This window comes from Physeter macrocephalus, chromosome 5 (assembly GCF_002837175.3).
Source record: "Physeter macrocephalus isolate SW-GA chromosome 5, ASM283717v5, whole genome shotgun sequence".
Classification (NCBI taxonomy): Eukaryota; Metazoa; Chordata; class Mammalia; order Artiodactyla; family Physeteridae; genus Physeter; species Physeter macrocephalus.
Window position 1 is genome coordinate 90,889,754 of NC_041218.1, and position 24,592 is coordinate 90,914,345.

Here is a 24,592-nt window from a genome sequence, read left to right on the forward strand (position 1 = left end):
CTCCCGCTGCGGAGCACAGGCTCCGGACGCGCAGGCTCAGCGGCCATGGCTCACGGGCCCAGCCGCTCCGCGGCATGTGGGATCTTCCCGGATCGGGGCACGAACCCGCGTACCCCGCCTCGGCAGGCGGACTCTCAACCACTGCGCCACCAGGGAAGCCCCCCAGCTCAATTTTAATAAAATGCCTGGCCAAGAAATAATTTAAACTAGTAGCAGTCATTTTACCCTGAATTGTAAGCAAGAAGACACCACTCAGCTGCATTTGATGTTTAGCTTTAATGCACAGACCCCGCTCTTCTTCCCTGGCCTCGGAGTGGGGATGAAACCTGCTTTCCACCCAAGAGAACGAAGAGCAGGAAGACCTGCTGCTCAGCCCTCTCGATTCCCACTGCTTGCCAACGTGACGTAAGCAAATTAAAAGCAGTTTTCAATTTCGCCTTTCTCTATCAGTTCTGGCACAAAGGTATTTTAGAAAAAATTTTAAATGGATACATTTAAGAGCCCATTATTTCCAAAACGTGTATTCACTGCCCTTAATGGGGGAGGCATGCCAAAACATTTTTCTAATGCAACCGTCACTCCGCTCATCCCAAGGGACATGGTGAAATCGACTTCAGGCCAGGCCCTCATTCGTCATCGTACTATTCCCGAGACTTCTGTGAAAACCCTAAATCCCTTTTGAGTTCCACAGTTACCATAAACAAGCAATCATCAGGAAAGAACTTAAGCCCCAATTCCCAGTCATTTTAGGGGATTTCTTGCCTAGTCATCCAAGGGAAGGAAAAAAGGACTCTAGTCACCACAGTGTTAACACAAGTCCACGTGTCGTCGGCCTGTCTCTACCAAGGATGCAAGATGCACTTCAATTCCACAGGCCACCTTCAAACAAGCTCCTCACAAAAGAGCCCACGCACACAACTCCTACAGCACACATATGTAACAGTGTGATGACGGAACAGCAAGGTCCCGTGCAAGCACTTTATCCTCCCATCTGGGCGCAGGCAGTGGTCTGCCTGTCCGAGGAGTAGGGCGCTTATGGAAAGGCCAGTGTGAACGCCGCCCTCCAGCACGAGGCACCCAGGACAGAGGGCTGTGAGCTGGAACCAAGCACCTGCCGACATCGGCCCCCCCAGGCACCGCTCAAGTCCGCTGAAGGAGCCCCACAGGTGGGCTGTGGAGAGGGCTCCAGGCCCACGGCCGGCTCTCGGCTGGGACTCAGCAGGTGTTGCCCCCAGTCCCTGCAGCTCAGACCAGCGGCAAAGCCTAACAGGGGGAAGAGTCGCAGAGCAGCCATCTCCACGAGCAAACCTGACCACAGGCTGCTGGCAGGGGCACCTTCAAATCATTTGCCTGACTTCTTTTTCTCACCACTCAGCGCCCCCCCGACCGCCCCTTGTTCCTCTTCAACTTCTTCCCCACCGTGCACAGTACTGGTTCCTCACCCACAGACAACGGACAGAGACGGCAGAGCCCAGCCACCCGCAACAGCCTCCTCGCTACAGAGGAAAGGGCAGCGGCAGCAGCGCGATGAAAGGAACGATCCTGCGTCCACGCCTGATGCCTGAGGTGAGGAGTGAGGCCCCACAGCCCGCTCTGCTCGAGGATCAGGGGCTGTGGTCCAGAGCCCTCCTGGGCCCTCTTCCCTTCCCCTCCAGGGCACCCGCAGGCCAATACCGCTGCTTGCCCGACAGATCAGGCTGCCTGCTCCTGGCTGCCCTCCCCACCTGACAGTGGTGAAAGCTACGGCTGGGGCAGGTCATCTACCAGCCAAGTCCTCCTGAGGCCCAGGCCATCTCCCTTAGGCTCTGAAAACACTCTGAAATGTGGAAGGAGGAGTCTGCTTTGATTAAAATAAACACGACTCCCCAGGCCACACCATCCCAGGACAAAATAATCCAGAGATTTCCCTTGCTTCAACTATGTTCAAATAACACTTTCTGGAAATTTGCTAGGAAACAGCCCACTCTCTCAGTCATACTGCTGTCCAGTTCACAACGTGCACAGCGTTATCCTGTTTATAACTCTGCTTTAGCAATAACGGAAACGGTTCCTAATGCGCCGCGTGGCGCAGACATCCTCTCACGCCTCCTTGTATCAAGGATGCACTCACTGGAAGTCACCCCCGCTGACAGCCTCGGAGACGATGTGACACGCTGTGCCCAGCCCCCCAGCACGCTCCAGCCCCAGCCCCAGCCGTGCCACTGAACACACTGCCCTGAGCACGACTTGAGGCTGCGTGAGAGTCTGGGTGTGGCGGGGGAACCCCTGTACCTGCTTAAGTGACCCAGACTCGAAGACTAGAGTCTCAGAACGAAAACTAATACGCGTCCGAAGAACATTTTTCCTCGACAATTTTTTTTCCTCTGATGAGCTTTAAAAAGGAGATAACAAGATACTGCATCCAGTTACATATTTCACAGGTTACCCACAGGGTGTTCCCCAAAAACCTAAGAGTTGTGGTCAACGCTCTCAGAGTACGTGAGCAAGAAACCACTGTCTTGGCATGGTTCGCTCTCAGGCCTCATGCATTCACGGGGAGATGGAATTTAAGGGGTAAGACAGGACTGGTTAGCTGAACATCACCAAAGTATATCATAAAAGGTTATTGCTCTACAAGAATTCCTTTATCGCACAGGAAAGTAAAACGTCAAATTGGTTTTCCACATTTGGCTAAAGCAGGGGAGATAGAGTATCTAGCACTTGCAGAAATTTCTAGAAACTCCATGTCCCGCTCACATCAACTTTAAAACAGTTTCTTTTTTAACGGGAATTGCACCACTCCCCCACCTCCAAATCAAAGCTGGAAAAACATGAGTTAAGAGGACTATCTATGCTCACGTCAAAGACTATGGCATTGGGGAAGGGCTCTGTAAAAATAAATTCCCCGAGGCTTTGGGGTGTTTTTAAAAAATTGATCACTAACTAGGGACTACACAGGGCAAAGAGAGTTGTTCTAGGTCACGCCAAGGAAGATCAACGAGAACTGCAATATTAAAATAAATCACCTACAGTACAGTGTGAGGTAATGCACTGGGAGAAGAGCGTCTGATTTATAAAGAATGTGAGGCACACAGGACTTCACAGGCCCACACCCCTATAGAAACAGCTCAGACACGTGAAACAGGACGTAGATGGACAGTCATTAAGTCCGGTCTCTAGGCCACCTCTGCTCCACTGCAAAAACACTCTGGTTCCAGGAACAATGTGGAAAATGGAAAGGTAAGCCTAGCTGCTTTCTAAAAAATCATTTAAACTCTTTTACAAATACTTGAATACATGAATTGGTGCTTAGCGTAAAGGAGAGGTGTGGAGGAGGTCAAAGGATTTTCGGAAGACTGTTCTCTTACAAAATTCTTATTCCACAGATATCAGATGATTCTTTATTTCTTGAGGGCCTTCTTCAGCAGACTCCCCCAGCGGTTAAGTCCAGATCTTTCTCCACTGCCCAAACGCGAATGCACAATTTCTCCTTTGGGAGAGGATTATGCTGAAAATTAGTGTTGCATAAATACCGTTACCTTTTCTGGTGAAAAACTCCTTGGAATATTTCCCCAACATAGCGTATTTTCGAGGGACTTTCCCCAGCAGTTCAATGATCAATGCTATGTGATCTGCATTGGGAAACATTGCCAGCAAAACAGAAACACACGACAATTTAATCAGTACACTGCATGCAGACACTGCCATCGCCCGCGCAGACAGAAACAGAGCGCAGCATCAACAACCAGAGCACGGGCTCTGCCCGAGTGGCCAGATTCAAGGCACCGCAGAGGAGCTGATGCACAGGGTGACCGCAGGATGGGGCCAAACAGGGGCTCCTTCTCAACTCTGAAGGCAGCACAGGAATTCTGCTGGGTTGCTTTTGGAATTTAGGAGAAAGGCCTTTGTCACCATTAATGCTACAATCAGCAGCTGCTATTCCATTTCTGTCTGCATCGTGGCGCTTTTCAAAAAGAAGAGGTACTACCTCTGCGATTGAAGAATTCCCGAGAATATTTTCCAGACAGAGCAAAGTGCCTTGGGATACTGCCTAGCAGCTCTATGATGTGGGCTATGTGGTCTATGGAGGAGAGAAAAAAAAGGATACGGGAATGGGAGGGGCAAAGGGAAGGATGGGATAAAAGAAGAGGGGAAAATTGAAATTAGTAAAAAAATCAGAGATAGAATCAAATCAACAATGTGTGCAGCACATCCACACAGAGGCTTCTGGGACTGGCAGGCCTCAGGCTCCATCTGGAGCATTAACAGTGACTGATGCCAGCTCACCCCAGGCTACCCCAGCATCGCAAGCAAATAAGCATGGAGATGGTCAGGTCTGCAGATGGGAATTCAAGCCAGAGTTCCCTGGTTTTCAATTCAGCCCCCAACAGGACAGAGAAGTGGGCAGCAGATCAGTGGACAAAAGGTCCACGGAGAGGCTCCGGGTTCGTCCGGCCTGTCCTCTCCCGGCCAGCTGGGCTCGGGCCTGCGGGGGCGGGCTGAGGCCCGAGGGCTCTCCGAAGCGTCACGGGTGCCAGGAGGCTCTGCCCAGTCCCTGCAGCTGAGGGGGCTTCAAGCCCAAAGGGAGAGCATCTGAATTTGGTGCTTGAAAACCAAAGCACAGCTCTATTTCGCTGCAAAAAGACAATCTTCTCCAGAAGTTCAGGACTCTCAGCAGGCAGCAGTACTCACCCTCGTCTCTGGAATAGTCCTCCCCAGAATGCGGTTCAAACAGATAATCTCCCGTTGCCAGCTCAAATGCCTAGGATACAACAGATGACACGCTGAGCGCTTCACAGAGACGGGCCTCAGGCCAGCAACTTTTTCTGGTACAAGCGACCTACATTTTTACGAGCATCTGAACCAAACCAAAGAGCCTCCTGAAAGGGCTCAACACCAGGCTTTCTCTTCTTCCCAAAAGTTCAAAGAAGCTTCAGAAATATTCTTGTACCTCTGCTTCACTTTGCAGGAAGCAGCCGTGTGCGGGCGTGGCCGGCACACTGCACTCTAACCTGAACGGCAGAATGAGGGCTCAGTCTAAGGTCCAGGTCTGTCGGACCCCAGACCCCAGCTGCAACCTGCAGGCTGACCTGGCCCCAGACCATGGCTGCGGCTGCTCCCCTGAAGCAAAGACCTTCATGTCTTAGCAACCGGGGGCTCCTTTCAGCAACTCCTCATCACTTCATTCACTTCTGACTCAACCAAAGGACATTCTAGAACCGAAGAAGCCCCTCTTGCTCTGTCCCCCGGGGCCAGGAGGAACCAGACCCCCCCCGTGCAGCCCGCCCGAGGGCAGCCAGGAGAGCGGCTTCCTGGTTACAGGGCTGTCCCCACCAGGGTGCTGAGGCCGGGAGGGAACGGGAGGGGCACTGCTTTCCCATTTCTGCCACTGAGCCCACTTCCTTTGTTCACAGAATCAACTCAGGACTATGAGCTTTAACTTGCTGACAATACATAAAAATGACAACTGCTATCGCTCTGTTGATCAAATACCATGTTTTTTTAAACACACGTTTTAAATGAGAATTTAAAAGAAGTTTTAAAAAGAACAAGCTAAACCCCGTTTGGTTTTTCCCATACTTACTTCTCCTGTGCTTAGATCTCGCTGTTCTGGAGGCCCTCAGGGGCCGTCCCGCTTCACCGAAGCCTGTGGGGCATGGCCCGCTCCTCTCAAGGTACCGCCCTCCCCACGGGCGCCTCGATGAGCCCGCCCCGCACCAGCCCACCCTCTCCGCTTCCCTCGAGGATCACAGGGCGTGAGCGGGCACCCGCAGGGGAAGTCTCGTCTGCCTGGGGCGGGGCCCCTCTCACAAACCCAGGAGGGCGCGCTTAGCCCAGGACCACATCACTTCACCTTGTATTTTTCTTTTTTAAGAAAGGAGGGAGGTGGGGTGCCAAGCCTGTTGCCTAGTTCACAACTCGGGACCCCTGCCCTGAACCAGACCTGGGTCTGATGTGCCCAGTCTCAGCACCGAGTACGTCAGGCGGTCGTCTGGGCGCTGCAGGGCCTCCCCGGCTCCACCCAACAAACAATAAAGATACTAGGGTCACTCCCAGATCAGGGTAAAACACCTCACATTTGGCCACAGGTCCATGGGGAACAAGTGGATGACACACACTGAATGGCCAGAAGCATCTTTCTCACCTGGGACACAAGCCAAGAGACAAGGGTGAAACCCTAATGGAGAAAGAAGACCCCAGAAGTCACATGATCTAGCCAAAGGAGAGTGCCGGCTGCTCTTTACCGTCCTTGGGGCCTCCCTCACTCTTCTAATGAACGTTCAAAAACACTTCAATCTGGTTGTATTTCTGACAGCCTAGCACTAAGATATGTCCACTGGGTGTTCTTTGCAAGATGACCATTTTGATTAGCACCCGTGTATTTCCACGGAAACACAAGTTGAAGAAGCCTATCAATGCAATGGTTTAAAAGAAAAAAGGAAAAGGCAAGATGAAGGCTCCCCCGTCATGTTATGTTACTGGGTCCTGATTCTCTGAAGCATGATGAGATTTTTCTTAACAACTAGGACACAGACAGCAGGCAGGGTAAACACACATCACAATGAAAACATCAGCCTCTGTACTTTACAGCTTGCTTTTATGCTGGCAACTATGAAACCATGAAAAATTATTGCCTTCAACTCATTAAGTTACTCTCAATATAACCTCTATTATTATTGTTTATTTTTAATAGTTGGGAACTCTGTACTCTGTACTCGGCCCAATCCCCTCAGAGGGCTTTCCCTTGGACCAGCCTCCGTCCTCAGGCTCTGGGGAGACCAGATACCCCCCTTCCTGAAACGCCATCACCCCTAGTCAAGTATCCCATTCTGAATAAATAAGGTCACGTATGCCTTCTGTGATGTGACCACTGCCGAGAAGTTTGGTGAAATGGGTCAGACTGGCTTTTCTCGTCTCTACAGCGCTGACTGAGGCTCACCGTGGGGCCCACGCCAAGACGCCTATTCAGGGGCTCTGAAACACAAGTGCAGGGCGACCAGTGCCGGGGGCCACATGCCATGTTGAGAGCATGCACACTTACATCTGGAGGGCTCCAAAGCTCAAGAAAAGAAAAGGAGATTCAACACCTGACAAAGCCCAGCCGCTCTGCCTCACGGCGCTGGCCCTGCCAGCAGCACAGGCACTTAGCAGTGAACACGGCTACCAGCCACCACTCCCAGCTCCACTAGCGTCTCTGTGTGATTTGATGCCCTTTATAACAAAGAACCCTGGGCTTTACCACCACGAACAATCTGGAGCTTTACTACAGCTGGTATTATGAATTTAATGTACTGTTACATACTTAAACCTCAACAGCAGGGTGGGGTGGGCAAAGACGCCTCATCTTCACCAGGTTCTCTACGAAGAACAAGAGGGGACCTCTCAGCCACGGCCTCCGGGGAGGGGGGAGGGTGGGAATGAAGGCTTGCCCCCGTTCCCAGAAAATCACCCTTAAACTGATTAAAAAGAACTTCCTAAGCAGCCCTAGAAGTACTGAGGGACCTTACGCTTCACTTCTTGGGAAGCGGGGAGGCAAAGGAGATGGAGTGAGCGCTTTTCCTCAGGAGTCTGCTCTTGACGTTGACGCCACCGTTCACAGCAACTGCAGGCTCAGCAGGACAGGAGACTGTGTGGGGGGACAGACCCTCCGCTCACAGAAGGCCAGACAGAGAGCCCGGTACACAACTGTACTGACAGCTCCACCATTATCCTACTACATCTGTGATCTTGTCCTATTTTTCTGGTTATATCACCAAAATTTAACACCCCGAATTAGAAGCACAGGATTTCAGAGCTGAAAGAGCCCGCAGAGTGTAAATGAGGGCAGCCCCGATACAGCCCCTTCTGTGCTGCTGGGGAGGAGGAGGGCCTGGGCTCACCACACCCTGAGGGTCAACACCCCCGCAGCCTCCCACTGCTTCCAGCCCCCAGCCCCCCTCCCCGCTGCCCCCCAACTCGTCCACAGGGAGCCTCACCCCTGTCCACACAGCAGGCCCTGCGTTCTAAGGAACCATGACACGTCCACCAATCCTCTCTCTCTTTTTTTTTTTTTAATTTAAAAAGAGTTATTAAAAAGAAAAAAGACTATAGAGTGGCCACCACCCCCCACCCCCTGGCCCAGGATCTCCGACCCCTGCCCTCCTCCCAGTCTAATAAATAACCTCCGTCATTCAGAAGTCAGCCCCGCCCGCCTGAAGCCATCTGGTCCACCAATTCTTTTAACCCTCCTTGTCCATACCTAGCAAGGCAAGGGCTCAGTTTTTGATACTTACTGAGAAACTTAATTTTAAAATTATTCTCTGGCATTACCCGTCAGAGCAGCATGGGAACAGAAACGCACACTCCTCTAGCTCTGTTGGGCCATACTGGCTGCAAACTTGAAAAACACAGAACATCCACTCTTTTCATGTTGTTTTAGCACGCCTTGCTAACAGTGCTATACTTTAGCATCAGAGGACACACCCCAAAGAAGTGCTACATTAATCCTTGAACAACAGACAATTACACTTATTCTGCATTGGTTTTTTAGTGAGAAGACAAGTACCAAGCTTTCCACACATGCCATGCCCTTTCATTTAAATATCAGAGGAGACTTTGGAGAAAAAATGAGGAAAGCATGAAACACCACGTGAAGCAAGAGACACGTGCATCCCCTTTTCCAACAAAGGACTACAAAGCTCAGCCCCCTAAGAGGAAGGTGACAAACTGACCAGGAAACAGGACCAAGAGAGAAACCGAAACTGGCTTACGGACGAGGGACCACTCATGCTTATCGGTCCACAGGTAAGGAGGAGGTGGGAAGAGGCCCTGGTGGGGCTGAGGAGAGCTTAGACACAGCCAGACTTGTGATGCACACAAGTGGCAGTAAGAATGGCTACATCATACTGGAGAACCAAGAGGCATCCGGAGGCCCTGAGGAAAACCATCGCTGAGCTGCCTAAGGGAACAGACTCGGTCAAACAGGGTACAGGCGGCTGCTGGTGCCTCAGACGCGGCTGGCCACAGCCTAGAGCAGTAAGCCAGAGCAGCCTCTAGACCCTGCTTGACCAAAGGAGAGAGACTAAACACTGGTATGTGGGGAAATCCTCTCTCTCCTGCAAGGAGATAAGGTCTGTCAGACCCCCTCAGACAACCTCCCCCTAAACCACAGCTGTGTCATCTTCCTCCACAGCCTGAGTGAGGGGGAAACGGCGTACAACCCGCAGGCTTTCAGGAGCCAACAGGGACTCCCTGAAGTCACTGTCACCACAGCGGAGGTCTGAGTCTCGGGGCCACGGGCTACAGAGGGCCTCGCGAGGTCATCTCTCACAAGACCAAACCAAAACATGCACCAGGACACACCAGAGAAGGTCTCTTAAGACACCCAAGGCAGCCGCCTTCCCCTCACCCACCCCTCAGTGGACAACCCCCGCGGTCAGAAAGCTTAGACCACAGGCCCTGGTGCGGCTGCCCCATCACGGGCACTAAAAGGATGAGCCTTTACACAGAGGAAAATGGCAAAGGCCGTTCTTACCATACACGCCGTACTCCAAATGTCAGCAGGGGTACTGTAACCTGCTCCTATTAAAACCTCTATGGATCTATACTGACGCGTCTGGATGTCTTCTGTGAAGTGTTTATGCTGGAAGGGAACAGACTGCATTACCGTGGAGGAACACAGACATTAAACGAGAGAAAAAGCATCTTCTAATACATGATCACAACCGAAATGTTTTAGAAAGAAAACTCTACTTACCACCCAACAAGCGTTTCCCAGGTCGGCAATTTTAACTCTAATTTTATCTGCATTCCGTGGGTCCAGGGGATTCACCAACAGGTCGGCTGCCCGGGTTTTTGCTGGCATGAGCAAACAGCAGGACAGTTAGTGCCTGGATAAGTGGTTCGCGTGTGTGCACACAATGCTTGCTGGGCACAGTCTCCTTTTCTAGAAAAGTGGTGGGTGATCATTTAGGCCTGGAATCCTGTAAGTTGAACTCAACAGAATTTAAATTCTTGGTCTCCGTCTCTGGAAAATACTTCACAAGAGAGGAAACTGCCCAGAGACCCCACGGACACTGCCTTACCCTTTTCTCCTTTCTCCCCATCCTTCACCGGGCAGGTCAGCCCTGCTTGGTTCCTGTATCTTTTAGCTGCCCCTCATTAGGCCATGCCAGTTCCCTAATGGACGGCGTCTAGCTCAGAAGTGCGTCATTACTCGACGTGAGGGTAGAGAGGACACTCCCCAGAGGGCGCCCATCCCTTCCTAAGTGGCCCACAGCCCTCACCTCTCCCGCTGCCTGGGCCGAGCACAGAGACCCCAAGAGTCAGATGATGGCCGATCAACAAATACAGATTAAGGGCAGGGACTAATCCATTCTGGTTTAGCTGTGGACAAGGAACACTCTAGAACAGAGGTCTCTTGAGATGGCCCGGGCCCTCTGAGGCCCCTCACGGACTTGTCAAATACTCAAGCCACTCTCTCCCCCCGGGAACCCTGAGGAATTCTCAACAGTAGGCACGGGGCTGGGATTCTCAGGGCTGCGGGGCCAGAGAAGCTTTTCGGACAAGCACAGACCAGGCCTGCAGAAAGCACAGCTAACCAGGGGGCAGTGACGAAGAGGAAGAGTGTGGTGAGGCCCAGACAGAAAATGCTCAAGTGACTCAGCGTCTCCATCAAACCTCACACTGACCGGCAAGCTGGGATTTCTGGTAAAGATGAGATGTAACCATGGCTTTTCATTCATTTCAGAAGTAATTCTGAAATGGTACTCACAGACAAAACAGAAGAGCCCGCTCAATGCAGAATATTAAACACCCTTTAGCTCACTGGAAGGTGGGCCCTGCTGGAATGACTGTCCCTCCTTTGGGCAGACCCGTGCAGTGGAGCCCGGCACCCCAGGTGGGCAGCAAGGCCAGGCTGCACGCACCGTGAGCCCGGCAGGGAGGAGGCGACGCACCCGGGACCTGGGGCGCCCACAGAGCTCCCCAGGAGGGGCCAGAAAATGCAAGAGAACTCTGGCAACGTTTTAACCCTCAAGACCTGTTCCTCAGACTTACGGATCAACCCAAGCCAGCCAGGCCCACACGTTCCCTTCTTGCTATCTGCCCTACACCACGTCCCTCTTTATGAGGACGCTGATCCACAGTGAGGCCTCACCAAAGGCCAGGTATGAGCCGAGGAGAAGAAACACAGGAAATCAGAAATGAAGAGAAGGACAGCAGCACAAAGACACACACAAAGAGGCAAGGTGTTCACACTGAACAGGGAATGGGCTGAGAAACCGAGTTCTAGAAGAAACCTAAAAATGCCGACCCAACAGACAGATGGCCAGCACTGGAAATGGCTTAGATGAATCCCTCATGTCGTTTAATAAAGGAGACTCGGCAGGCAAGAAAATGGAATGTGAGGTTTGCAGAACTGGATTCAAATCTGTTTCTACGTCTATAAGTTATAAGACTCTGGCAAATGACTTAAACTCTGAGGTTCAGTTCTCAGTAAAGGAGGAAGAGGAAGGGACCACCCCTCCTCCGCCAAAAAATAAAAATGAAAAAAAGACCAAACACAGGAGAGCTACGACAGCGCCTGGCTGGCCAGATCCAGGGGCTCCCGCCTGCCTGCCACCAGCCAGACCACCCTCTGAGGCCAGGGCTTCTAAATGGCCAGTGAGGGATGAGCCAAAGCCCCCACGGCCCAGAGAGGATGGGAGGCCAAGTCGTGGCTTCCAGCACCACAAACCACTGAGATCAAAGGCCTGGCAGGAGAAGAGGATGAAGCGGCAGGTTCTGACTGAGTGAGCTGCCGTCAAGGGTGTTCCAGTGGAAAGAGGGGATCTGAAACCGCCACCCTCCTCCAGTCGTTGTTCTAAAGACATCACACACAAATCACTTCAGCTAGAGGAAAAACACCTTAAAAACACAACATCACACACCTTCAGTACAGATCCTCCTCGACTTACGATGGGGTTATGTCCCAAAAAACCCATCTCAAGTTGAAAATATCGTAAGTTCAAAATGCATTTAATTACACATCACCTACCACACGTCATAGCTGAGCCTAGTACCTTCAACATCACTCAGGACACTTACGTTAGCCCACAGTTGGGCAAAAACAACTAACACAAAGCCTACTGCATAATAAACTGTGTTGAATATCTCATGTAATTTACTGCATCCTGTACTGAAAGTGAAAGACAGAAGGGCTGTCTGGGCACAGAGCGGTCGTACCTGTGCCAGCTGTCCACGCGCGTGCTCGCTCGCGTGGCTGCCTGGGGGCTGCCCAGCACCACAAGGTGGGATCGTGCAGTGTATCGCCAGCCCGGGAAACGATCACAATTGAAAACGTGAAGCCCAGCTTCCATAGAATGCGTTTCGCTTTCGCACCATCGTAAAGTTGAACCACTGTTAATTCAGGGGCCACCTGTTCAGTCTCTCTGTAGTTCATACCCCTCGTTTACGAGCACTAGACAAAGTCTCTTTGGTGACATGCTGTCATCCTCCTAGTTCATGTCTATGCGTGGTTACCCAGCGCACAATGCGTTCCAAATGATACTAGGGAATCTACCTCAAAATTTTAACTGTGTTAAGAACGCAAAGGATGTAAAAGAGAAACAGCTTGCCCTCCTTTTCCCAGCGTGCTAGCTTCCTGCTCTAGGTCATCTGTAAAAGGTTACCTGAGTACAACACTCAAAAAGGCCCGTGTAAACACAGGGACAGTCACACTTGCTGTGCAGTCGTACGAGTTTTGCTTTGCCCAGAAATCACATCACCTCCCGTGATTCAGGCACTATTATGCAACTACCACAGCTCTTCCCTGCTCTCTGCTTCTACCGAGGAGGGAATGAAAAGTGGGGAGAGAGAGGCGGGAAGGTTTCACTCAGGAAGGGCCGGAGTCCTTAAGTCATTCTGATAACCTGGTCTCTGGGTGACACTGTGCTCGCTCCATCTGAGGTGATCCTAAGAACCAGTAAAATGGCAGCCAGTGGGGCCTCAGGGATGAAACAGCCATCGTCACTCATCTGCAAGGCAGTGTGCTAGGCTCACACTGACACTTGTATGTTTAAAACATCCTGACAAGGAAGGCATGCATACCCTCTTTATACGCAGGAGATCTAGTAGCAGCCTAAAGAAAGAGCAGAACTAGGAGACTTAATGCCCAAACCTGACCTATTTGCCCACAAATAGGTATTGTGAGTATTTACCGAGCCCCCTCTATGTGCCAGACGTTGCCCTGGCACTGGGAAGAGCATCAACAAGACATACAAGGCTCCGCCACTACACCCCAAATTAGGAGACTCACGCACTCGTTGGGAATATGGGGGGTAAATACAATGAATGATTCACCCACCATGTCAAGTAGCTCTATATGCTAAGAAGAAAAACACAGTGGAGAAAGGAGATGGCTACGGATGAGGGTGTCTGGCCACGGGCGGGGGTGGAGAGGGCATCTTTTCTGAGAAAGTGACCTTTGAGGAGAGGCCTGAACAAAGGGAGGGCACAGAGGAGAGAAGCTCTGGGCAGAGAGGACAGCAAGTGCAAAGCGCCAAGAGGCAGAGACAAGCGTGCACCCTTGAGAAAGCTCAGCAAGAAGACAGTGTGGGAGGGGCAGAAGGAGCAGGGGAAACAGAGGCGGGTGGGGAAGGACAGCCGAAAGTGCACGGCAGCCGGACTGTGCAGGGCTGTAAGCTTTAGAGGATGGCGCCTCTGCGGGTTATGTTACACGGTGCGGGGGCAGGGGGGGGCCCTCCGGGGATGTGCTTTAAAAAGCTCTCTCGGGACTGTTCCTCGGGGAACAGACTAGGGGCAACAGTGGAGTGAGAAGAGTATGGAGTCCTGCTCCAGCAGCCTAGCCAAGCACTGCCACTGACATGGGTCACTACTAGGTGAGAGGGAAAGGACTCAACATACACCTTGCCGGTACCACCCTGCTCCCAGGCCTTTGTGCTTCAGATGTGCTGACCCCAGATACGTGCTACGGCTCCAGCAGTAATAACCCAAGAGGAACCCTCCTCTTCTCAACCTTCAGTGGCTATAAAACTACTCCAGGGAGAAGTTCACATCCTTAGCCTGGCATGTAAGTTCTTCCTCAATCTTCTCATTGTGGCCCCAGTTTTTCTTCTACTATTTCCTAACGTATACATTCTGCTGTAACAACAAGGATCTACACAAACTCAGGAAAGGATGTTTCTCTCGCCTCATGTTCTTGTAGTACCTGGTGGCCAACTTCCAGTCTCTAGACCATAGCCCTTCCATGGAGGAAACAAAATACCTCCCCTGCGGGAGGCTGTCCACGGTTATCCAAAGACCACGCTGCAAACCCAAGCCAAGTGCCTCCAAATAAATGACTGGATCAATGAAAAGGTCAGCTTGGTAAGAGACTAGGATCAATGAAAAAAACAGACCTCCTATTTTTCTCCCTGATGCAATATTCACACAATAGCCAGGGTGCTGGGGACAGAATGTGTTTCGGACAAATAAAATTCTGACTGTGAATGGGAAAAGGTGGGAGAATGGGAAGAATGGAAGAATACAGTCAGGTATCACTGGTTTGTTGGTTCATTATTCAATAAATGCTTATCTTAGCACTGAGTTAGATGCTGAGGATACAAAGATAGAAATACACAGCACTCTCAAAGTGTTTACATCCTAGTGAAAAGGAAGACAGTGGGAACGAACAATGAACACACAGTGAAGAAAAGTATGACCAGCAGGAAAAGAGGGGAACAAGAGCTGGGACCTGCCAGGGAACACAGTGAGGACCCAACAGAAGAAGAGAGGTGTGCCCAGACAAACAGGAGGAGCAGTCCAAGCGGAGGGAAAGCATCAGCAAAGGCACAGAAGTATGAGCAAGCATGCCACGTTCACAGAGACACTTGTTATTGTGTCTTAAAAATAAATGGGGGACTTCCCTGGTGGTGCAGCGGTTAAGAATCCACCTGCCAATGCAGGGGACACGGGTTCGTGCCCCGGTCCGGGAAGATCCCACATGCCGCGGAGCGGCTGGGCCCGTGCACCACAGCTACTGAGCCTGTGCTCTAGAGCCCGCGAGCCACGGCTGCTGAGCCCACGGCTGCTGAGGCCCGCGTGCCTAGAGCCTGTGCTCTGCAGCGAAGAGAGGCCCCCGCTCGTGGCAACTAGGGGGGGGCCCGCGTGCAGCAGCGAAGACCCAACTCAGCCAAAAATAAATAAATAAATAAATTTTTAAAAAATAAAGTAAATAAAAAAATGGGGACGAGACTACGCTACACTTGAGATTACTAAACTTTTTCACTGTTTACTCCATCAGTAAAAGATGTTTGAACACTCATTTCAATATATGCAAGTTTATAAACTTTACATATTACTGTTCCTATATATTATGTACATTATAAAAAACATTTAAAAAATATCAATAGCAAAAACTACTTGGAGGCATGGCCGACTCCAGCCTGGGGCAGGCAAAGTATGAACCTGGGCACATGGTTCTAGAAGAGCAAGGGGGCACCTGAAGGATAACGGTGCTCTGTCAAAAGGACTTAAGAGCCAACCTGAGGAGGCTCACACAGACCAAACGTGGGATAATCCTGGCATTCAAAAAAAAGCTGTAAACGATAACACACAATTCGATGTGTTAATTAAAGAGAAAAAAAAATCCATGAGTCCACGATATGAAGGAATGCGTGAGAGACTGCAGGGAGGGTGGTGTCTCTAGAAAGAGCATGAAAGCCTCCCTCCTTTCCCATACACCATGCCCTACACATCCCCTCCTCCTGGATGTCCCTGACTTACATCTTTTTTTGATAAACTGATTATCTAGCAAGTAAACTGTTTTCCTGAGTTCCGTGAGCTGCTCTAACAAATTAATCCAACCCCAGGGCAGCGTCACGGAAACCTCTGATTTACAGTTGATTGTTCAGAAGCACAGGTGACAACAAGGACTTGTGATGGATGCGGGGGGAGTGCAGGGGGAGACCGACACAGCCTTGTGAGACTGAGCCCTTAACCCTGGGATCTGACACTATCTCCAAGTAGTGTCCGACTTTACGTCGATTTCAAGACACCGAGCTGGTGCCGGACAACTGTTTAGGTGGGGAGACACCCCTACACACACGCGTGGTAACCGGAAGTGTCAGCAGTGATATGGGAGCAGAATGAGAGAAAAGGAGACACAGAGGTGGGTTTTTCCTCAGATGAGGCTACATTCCTCGTGAAGGCATTTCATTAAGCACCTTCAAACCCTCTGGTCAGGGAAGAGGTAAACAGGAGCAGAATGTGTCTGTCCAGTTAAAAATTCTATATATACCCTTAGGACGACTAGTTGTGGCCAATGAGTAAGAGAGAAGGCTTTGCAGGTCTCTTAGCTACTGGAATCAAAGGGGCTGCAGAACACCTTGAGCTATTTGCAGGGCTGGCTCATCAACTGACTCACCACGTGTTACCGTTCTTGCCAGCAGAGGGAGGAGAGGAGGTTTCTGAGCGCTTCCACTGTGGGCCAGAATGGAAGCCAACTGTGTGTGACACCCAGGGTTTGCCTACTGAAGTCCCCTAGCATGCCACAGGCAGAGATCTGTCATGTGGCATTCACCCTCAAAATCAGGGTGTGATACACATCATCATCACATTTAACCCACTCCGCTTCCTTTAAAATGTCAAAAGAAGAGTCTAATAAACAAGAAAAGCTATCAAAATAAAGTAAGGCACTTCCTCCTCACTACAAATAAAGAGCAGGCACATTTTTCCTTGAATAGAAACGAAACAAAACAAAAAACCAAAAACTAAACATAACACTGTCAGGTGGAAGTACAAATTGTGAATTAAACTACACATGCTAAAAAGCTACAGGGGTAAGATGCTAGGCTTGGAAGGTTTCTGCAAATGTATGATCACTAGCTAAAGACAGGAAGAAGGAAAAAAACTCAGAAATGGGATCTGATATGCCAAGAGAAAGAGAAAGCCTAGTGGCACATAATATATTTAAAATTACATTAACTTATTCATGAGTACAAAAAAAAGTAATAAAATGAAAATGGTTAACGCATACATACACGGCTTTACCATCTCCAGCCCATTCCCTTCACAGCATGTGCCAAGGGTATGACACTTGGGCCACTGAAAGCAGACACCTGATGGGAAGGGACACTTACTTTTTGGCAAATCCCCAGTGCTGGAGGCTGAAACTGTCCTGCTTCTGTCATGGGATGGACTGCTTTCCTCATGCTCGGTAAGCGGGGATCCCTCAGAAAGTGCAGAGCCACAAGCCACAGGTTCTAAGGGCCCAGAGAACAATGATGTGGAAAACTCTGGAAACTGGGACTCAGGAATTTTATGTCGTCCATTTGGCAATTCACCATTGAATTGTTCGTATGAGCTGCTGTATGTGTAATCGCTTTCTGCATTTGGCTCCTCGAGGTTATACTCCTCGGGGTTTGGGCAGTCTTCCTCATCTTCCTCTTCATCATCCAGCTGCTGTTCCAGCAAGAACGGGCCATTCTCAATATGGCCATTGGTTTTGGGTGATTCTATCCAAGTAGGGTCGACGTTCGCGAGTTCCTGTTCAACGTCGTCTTCATCTTTCTCCGTGTTTTCTTTCTCAGTGTCTTCTTTCTCCTCCTGGTCCTCAGCTTCGCCTTAAAAAGTTGAAGGGTAAGAATTAGAACTTGTCTCTCTCCTTAACAGAGCGCAATAGGCACTTATCTCCTCCAACAAGAGACAAATTTGAATGTGCTAACTTCATGTGCTACAGAGCAGGCACCTCTTGGCTCTCAGGGTAAAATCTTTAGGTACTCTAAATCTTATTTTTCATTTATTAAATAAATGGCCTACTCTTATAAGAAAAAGTTAGCTCTTAGGGAAAATGGGCATAAACGGAGCTGTACTTCCATTTCTACCCTCTCCTCTATAATCTTCAGAAAAGGTCTGAGGGTACATTACTGTTAAGTAAAAGCTTAATTACAAAATGAAGGACAATCATTAGCATGATAAAGACATGGTTGTTTCTCAGACGTCTGACATTAAAAAAAAAAACAAAACTATTTTGAAATATTAACATATTTCTGGCACACATTTTACAAAGCAAGTACCAGACAACTCCCCACGCTCTCCAATAAGGCCTTGGAGAGAACCACCCTCCTGTCTGAAGCATCAGCGCAGCACCAAGTCACCGTGCATGGTGACCTGGCAGGTCCCTACTGTGGGAGCTCCTGGGCTCCTATGCAGCCCTGTCTCCAGATCTGTCTCCAGATTCCACTGACCGTTGTTATTCGCAGTCTCACCCTCGGCTGCCTCCTCTAATCCTGCTGTTTTTAGTTTCACCTCTGGGTGGTATTCATCATCTTGCTCATTGGAAGGTACAGCTGATGTGACGTTTTCTTCTATTATTTTCCTTTCAGCTTCTCGCTCCAATTCTTCTATTTCCTGCAGGCGCTTTTCCAGTAACTCAGCCTGCCTTTTCTGCTTCTTTTTCAGTTTTTTCTTTTTGTTTTTAGATATTTTTCCTATCTACAACATGTTAAGAAAATACCACAGGTCAGTTCGCTTCTTTTTAAAGCACTATGCAACAGCCTAAGTGCTGGCAGCGTGGCAAATACCAGCACAGGCTGCTTTTCTCAGGTTGCATTCAATTAAAATCACATGCCCAGACATGAGAGCCACATCACGGTTAGGGTTACAGCAAAACCAGAAAAAAAGAAACCAGTGCTAATATCACGTAACGGGACTACTACCAGGTCTTGCCCTTAGAGGGATATAGCTTAAATCCAGCAAGTCTTTCCCCTTTAAACTCTAAGAAGAACTAAGTATGCTGAGATACTCTTGACTTTAAACAAGAAGCACCTCTTGCAAGTTTTATTTGCTGCTGCCTGTCTATAAAGTAACAATGTCCCCTTCTCCTTAACTGTTTTACTCAACTGCCTGCCACATCAGGTGTATTTCATTCATTGTTGGTCAAGAGCACTGTCTGCGTTTGGGTCTCACACACTGAGCTGTTATCAACAGCCAAGACTGCAGGAACTGTAAAAAATGAGCACATGAAGTAAAGGGAAAAAAGAAAAAGCCATGGTTTCAGTCTGCCTCCAATCATGGTGAGCTGACTTGGAAAGTACTGTCAACGAGAGCCTCCAGTCTTTCACAGAATCAATAATCAAAACAAGCTGCTCAAGCCACAGCAGAACTCAGCAGGCCAGGTGGAATAATTCTTGCAGCTCCCTCTCCTACTAGGACTTCCATTCCAAACTGAGGGCTGCTGGCAGCACTCTGAAGTTCTGCACATTTCCTTGCAAAAGCTTTTGGTTCATAAAGATCTTTTAAAACTTGTAGATGACCCATCAACTCAAGACACACACATGTATATCTATATATATAGATATAGATATAGATATATTCTATATATTCTCTGCTCGACTGGAACCAAGCCAGGTTTAGCTCCGCTGGGGTAGGATTTAATTCCACACAGCTTGTTTCATTTGCTCACACTCAGCATTTTGACAGGACCACAAAGATAATACTCTTTCATATTTAACTACTACCTGGAAGTAAAAAAAATCAGAACAGCAGCTTCAGAAAAACAGGTAACTTAGAGGCAGATCAGAAATAATATAAAGTGTTTTTTGGAACAATCACACTTAAAACCCCTGTCTCTATAACCTCACATTTTACCAGACACAGCCAAGAGCACTCCAGAAAGTGCATGAGGAAAACAGAATTTGGGACAGCTCTAATTATCCCCCATCTCTAAAAATCACTTCACCTTATCAAAACATTGTCTTACATATTCAAGGATACCCAGCATTTATAAACATGACTGTCTTTTACATTAAAATACATTACAACATTTGTGACTGAGAAGGGAACAAAAAAATGCACAACCAATCCCGCCAAACAATCCTTAATGAAAAACTGTTGCAGAAAGAAACAAAAACTAATGATACAATTCGAAAAGTTCAGTAATGAACAGTCTCTTTTGACATGGAGGTGAATATAAGGATATGTGTAAGTACTTACAGGTTTTTGCTGTGGAGCAGTACTCACTAAAACAAAACAAAATAAAATGAACATTTAGAGCGAAATAGATACTTATCTTTATGTAGGTAATCTGAACTGTAAAATGAAATAACTACTGTCTTTTAATGGCTATGCAACTTCAACAACTGTTAAATATTAAAGCTTCTGAATCAGAGAGACCTAAAGTTTATCCAACTCAAACAAATGATTGGCTCTTAAAAGGCAAAGCCATAGTGGTTCATATGGAGTCATTTCTCTTACAAATGATTGGCTCTTAAAAGGCAAAGCCATAGTGGTTCATATGGAGTCATTTCTCTTTCTTATCTAAAATTAAATACGCATTCATTTCATAAACAGACAATCCCAAAGCACTGACTGATAAGAAAATGGAGAAGAGTCATCCAACCAAATTTGTTTAAAGACATCGAAATGAACAATTCACTTACACGACTACGTTTGAAAACTATTTCACAAGTTTATACTACTAAAGTTAAATCCAATACTGCGGCAAATATTCTAGAAATCACATGAACAGACTTGGCCAGTGTCAGAAGCTTGATAGACTATGGTTCCGTGATCTAAAAAACACCCTGATGTTAGAAAACGAGATTCAGAAGTGGTGCATGTCCCAAGAGCCGCAGACAGACAGAGGGCTTTTGCCCTGCAGTCCTGGTGCCTGCCTGACAACACACTAGGGCAGACAGCACGTGAAGAGAGGGTCAAAGCACCGTCCACACCTCACTGCCACCACGACACTGCAAAAACCAGAAATAAAACTACATACACCAAGTCAGTTGGTGTATACATACTCAGTATGTATACATACTCAAGTCAGTTGGTCTTCTCCCACCCTGAAGTCTTTTGAAACTAACTCTAAACCCACCAGCTAGACCCAGATTGATGTAGCTATGCTCACTGGAGTCAAGGAAGCACTCTGACGACTGAACGCCGGCTACATGAGACCTCGTGCTATAACAGACACTTCTCTGCAGAGAAGTGGGCAACACAGGACAGTGTTCCAAGGAGATGAAGCAGCAGGTAAGAATTCAATGACCTTCTAAGGGAGGACAAAGTAATTCAAATATTAAAGTACAACTTAACTGGGGCATCTTCCTGCTCAAGAAAAAGGTCTAGCTACTTCTAGTCATCAGGCTCTTACAAAAGGCCCTAATACATACGCGTCCGACTCGACTGCCCCCAGTGTACAACTAGGCAGGCTCTCGATGCCCCGCACAGACTGAACAAAGCTGGCTCAGCCCCTCACCTGCAGACCCCGAAGGCGGAGGGGCGCCCGCTTTCTGCCACTCGGTGGCCTCGGCGGCCATCCTTCTCACGTATGCATCGTCCACGCACATCAAGATGTTTTCTGGCTTTATGTCGGTGTGAATGATCTTGCACTTACTGTGTAGATAATCTAACCCCTGAAGGACCTGATCACGTGAAATCAAGAGAGGAGATGACTTATTAATACCTTTATTATTTAACATTTGTTTGTAAAATAGTTAAAGTCATTACGAGGCACAAAATACAATGGATACAAAGGGTTTTAGTAAAAATCTTCCTCCCACCCCGGCCCCCATAGGAACCCAGCTCTTTCCCAGAAGCAAGCAATGTGTATCATCCTGGAGACAATTTATGCTCATGGAAGCCAATGCACCTATACATATACTCTTTTAAATAACAACTTCAGTGAGATATAATTTACATGTCACACAATTCACCCTTTTAAGGGTACCATTCAATGGTTTCTAGATGTACAGCCCTCACCACTATCTAATTTAGAACATTTTCATCAGACAAAGAAGAAACACTGCACACCCATTAGCTGTCACTCCCCCCCTCCTCCCAACTCCTCCAGCCCTAGGCAACCGCTAATCTACTTTGCTGGGTTTGGACATTTTATATAAGTGGAATGATACAGAGTGGTCTTTTGTAACTGGCACAGTACTTTCAAGGTTCATCCAAGGGTAGCATGTATCCATACCTCATTTCTTTAAATGCCAAATAATATTCCATTGAAAACACCACATTTCATTCACTTGATGAATATTTGAGTTGCTTCCATTTTATGGCTATTGTAAATCATATTGCTATGAACATTCATGTACAAGTTTTTGTGTGGACATATGTTTTTATTTTTCTTGGGTATGTGCCTAGGAGTGCAGTTGTTGGGTCATACGGTAGCTCTATATTTAGCCTTTCAATGAGCTGCCAAACTGTTTTATACTATGGCTGCACCATTTTACACTCCAATCAGCAACGTGCGAGGATTCCAATATTTCATCATGGCTAATACTTGTCTTTTTATTTTAGTCACCCTACTGGGTGTGAAGTGTGTATCTCATTGATCTGCATTCCCATAATGGCTAATGATGTGTGTACATTTTTAATATTGCAGGAAAGGAGGATTAAATAGCCCTGGTATCCAGGCAACACTATAGCACTGAACTAAAAGAAAATGCTAAGCCAAGATACTCATGTACTTATTATATATATCATATACATATCACATATATCACAAAAATTACAGAGCATGGTGACCTAAATGCAAGGCCAAAGCTTTTCTGGAATTATTTCCATTAGAGGGAAATTGTTTCAATTCTTTCCATAAGGAAACAAATATTTTAAAAATACAGTTCATGTTCCCATACATCAGAAACTCTACAAGCTCAATAAACGTTAACATTTGATAAACATCCTCATTCAAACATTTTAAGTCATTTAGGGGCCTTGACGACACTAGACAAGGAAGTGAGACAAAGACAAGCAGAAGATATATAATATCAAATCAGCTCTGACAAGTTCTCAGCAAAAAGCCCAATGCTCCTGTCTACCTTGAGTTCCTGGCTAAACAATCTTAACAGACGACAAAACATTAGTAAGTCAAGGGAAAGAGGTTTCAGAAGAAAATGAAAGGGAGACCTGTCTCTTAAACAAGATGAAAATCCCCACACATATCTAAAAAAACTTTTCCTTGGAAATACTTTTACATGACTTCACTGACTGAACAACAGTCGAGCTCCTGTAACAGACCATACACCCTTCTAGATGTTTGACACATAGCAATAGAAGTTCCCTGTCTCCACTGGGCCTTGACTTTTTACCTTAGAATACTGAATGTTTTAGATAATACTTCGATTAGAATATGTTTAAATTATGTTTAAAATGTCAAAGAACCAATAGGAAGAAAGAGATCATTATATATTTCCATAGAGAATAAGGTTATAACCCTGAAGGGAACACAAACCAATGAGCCTGTATGTTATTCACGGGCATTCCCGTATCTTCTTTGAACAAACTGAGATATCATGTGGAGTTTTTATATCTGAATAACAAGAGAAATTATGAGAAGTACAAGAAATTAATGGACAGGCACACTGATGACTTCCAGCCTGCGGAAGTAAAAGGAATTAAGAGTTTCTAGAAACTTTAAACTGTTTTAAATTATTCCAACTGAAACTTCATTTCAATCATCAAATATTAACTCCAAGTTAAAATGTCAGCATCTTTCCAAAAATATCTTTTCACCACCACCCATGCACAAGTTGCTCCTAACTTTCCACCTTAGTTCTTAGGTTGTTTTACTGTGTGAGAAGCTCCTCAGGTAAGAGTTAATGTGATCCAGTATCCAAAGGTGTTAAATGAATTCCAATGACAATGAGGCACTTGAGAGGAGCAAAGTGTTCTCAGTAAGAATTTAAGGTTCCAGATTTTTAATACCGGCTGTTGCACTCAACTGGGTTAACCTTCCTCAAGAAGCACAGCCTGGGGCTTCCCTGGTGGCGCAGTGGTTGAGAATCCGCCTGCCGATGCAGGGAACATGTGTTCGTGCCCCGGTCCGGGAAGATCCCACATACCGCGGAGCGGCTGGGCCCGTGAGCCGTGGCAGCTGAGCCTGTGCGTCCGGAGCCTGTGCTCCACAACGGGAGAGGCCACAACGGTGAGAGGCCCGTGTACCACAAAAAACAAAAACAAAAACAAAAACAAAACAAAACAAAAAAAAAGAAGCACAGCTTGTGTCTGACAATGAACATGAGCAACAGACTATCACCGGGATAAATTAATTAAGATAACGCAAATCTTAAAGGAAACAGTTCAGAGACAGCACGGAGCACGGTTAAATCATGACCGTGGGACTCAGACCACTCCTGTATTACTGCTCAATCACTCATTCGCTAGGCAAGGCCCTCAGGGTGCCTGAGCTTCCATTTTCATATCTATAAAAGTGGGAACATATCCATTAGACAGAAACACGGTAAGAATTAGAAATAATGTATGGAAAACTCACAAATACAAGGTCTAGCTCACAGGAAACTCAAACTAAATGGTAGAAACGAACTAAGTCAGAAGACTTGTATTGATACTGACTTAATAACCATAACTTATTAAATTTCTAAGTCATTTATTAAATTTCTCTGGGTCTCATTTCTCCCATCTATAATATGAATGGGCTCCACCTGATAAAACTCTGATTCTTTTAATTCTAGACTAATATATATTTTAAAAAATCTTTAGCTATAAGAATGGTTTTATTTTCAAAAACAGTATTTCTGTTCTCAGCCAGAGTGAAGTTAAAGCAATTAAGCACCCCAGAATCCAGAATCAAACAATAATGATGGGCAATCTTACAACCATTTACATCGAATAATTATGATCATGA

The 24,592-nt window shown here is 47.5% G+C and overlaps 1 protein-coding gene across 6 annotated transcripts in view; it reads right to left on the bottom strand.

Annotated features, from left to right (window-relative positions):
- The window catches only part of SRPK2 (SRSF protein kinase 2), a 235,775-nt gene that overhangs the window by 11,909 nt on the left and 199,274 nt on the right, over nt 1–24,592 (bottom strand). For 3 of the 6 annotated variants that reach the window (XR_003679949.2, XM_024115937.3, XM_024115938.3), the window contains 9 exons: nt 21,197–21,362; nt 19,933–19,958; nt 18,186–18,432; nt 17,079–17,561; nt 9,716–9,816; nt 9,494–9,601; nt 4,672–4,741; nt 3,968–4,060; nt 3,519–3,611 (listed from right to left, as the gene is read on the bottom strand). Coding sequence is in view for 5 of the 6 variants with exons in the window: in XM_024115937.3 (XP_023971705.1) it covers nt 3,519–3,611; nt 3,968–4,060; nt 4,672–4,741; nt 9,494–9,601; nt 9,716–9,816; nt 17,079–17,561; nt 18,186–18,432; nt 19,933–19,958; nt 21,197–21,362 (1,387 nt within the window). In the remaining variant the exon portion in view is untranslated. The remainder of the gene's footprint in view (nt 1–3,518; nt 3,612–3,967; nt 4,061–4,671; nt 4,742–9,493; nt 9,602–9,715; nt 9,817–17,078; nt 17,562–18,185; nt 18,433–19,932; nt 19,959–21,196; nt 21,363–24,592) is intronic. The other 3 variants (XM_055085076.1, XM_024115940.3, XM_024115939.3) reach the window with 3 other exon arrangements.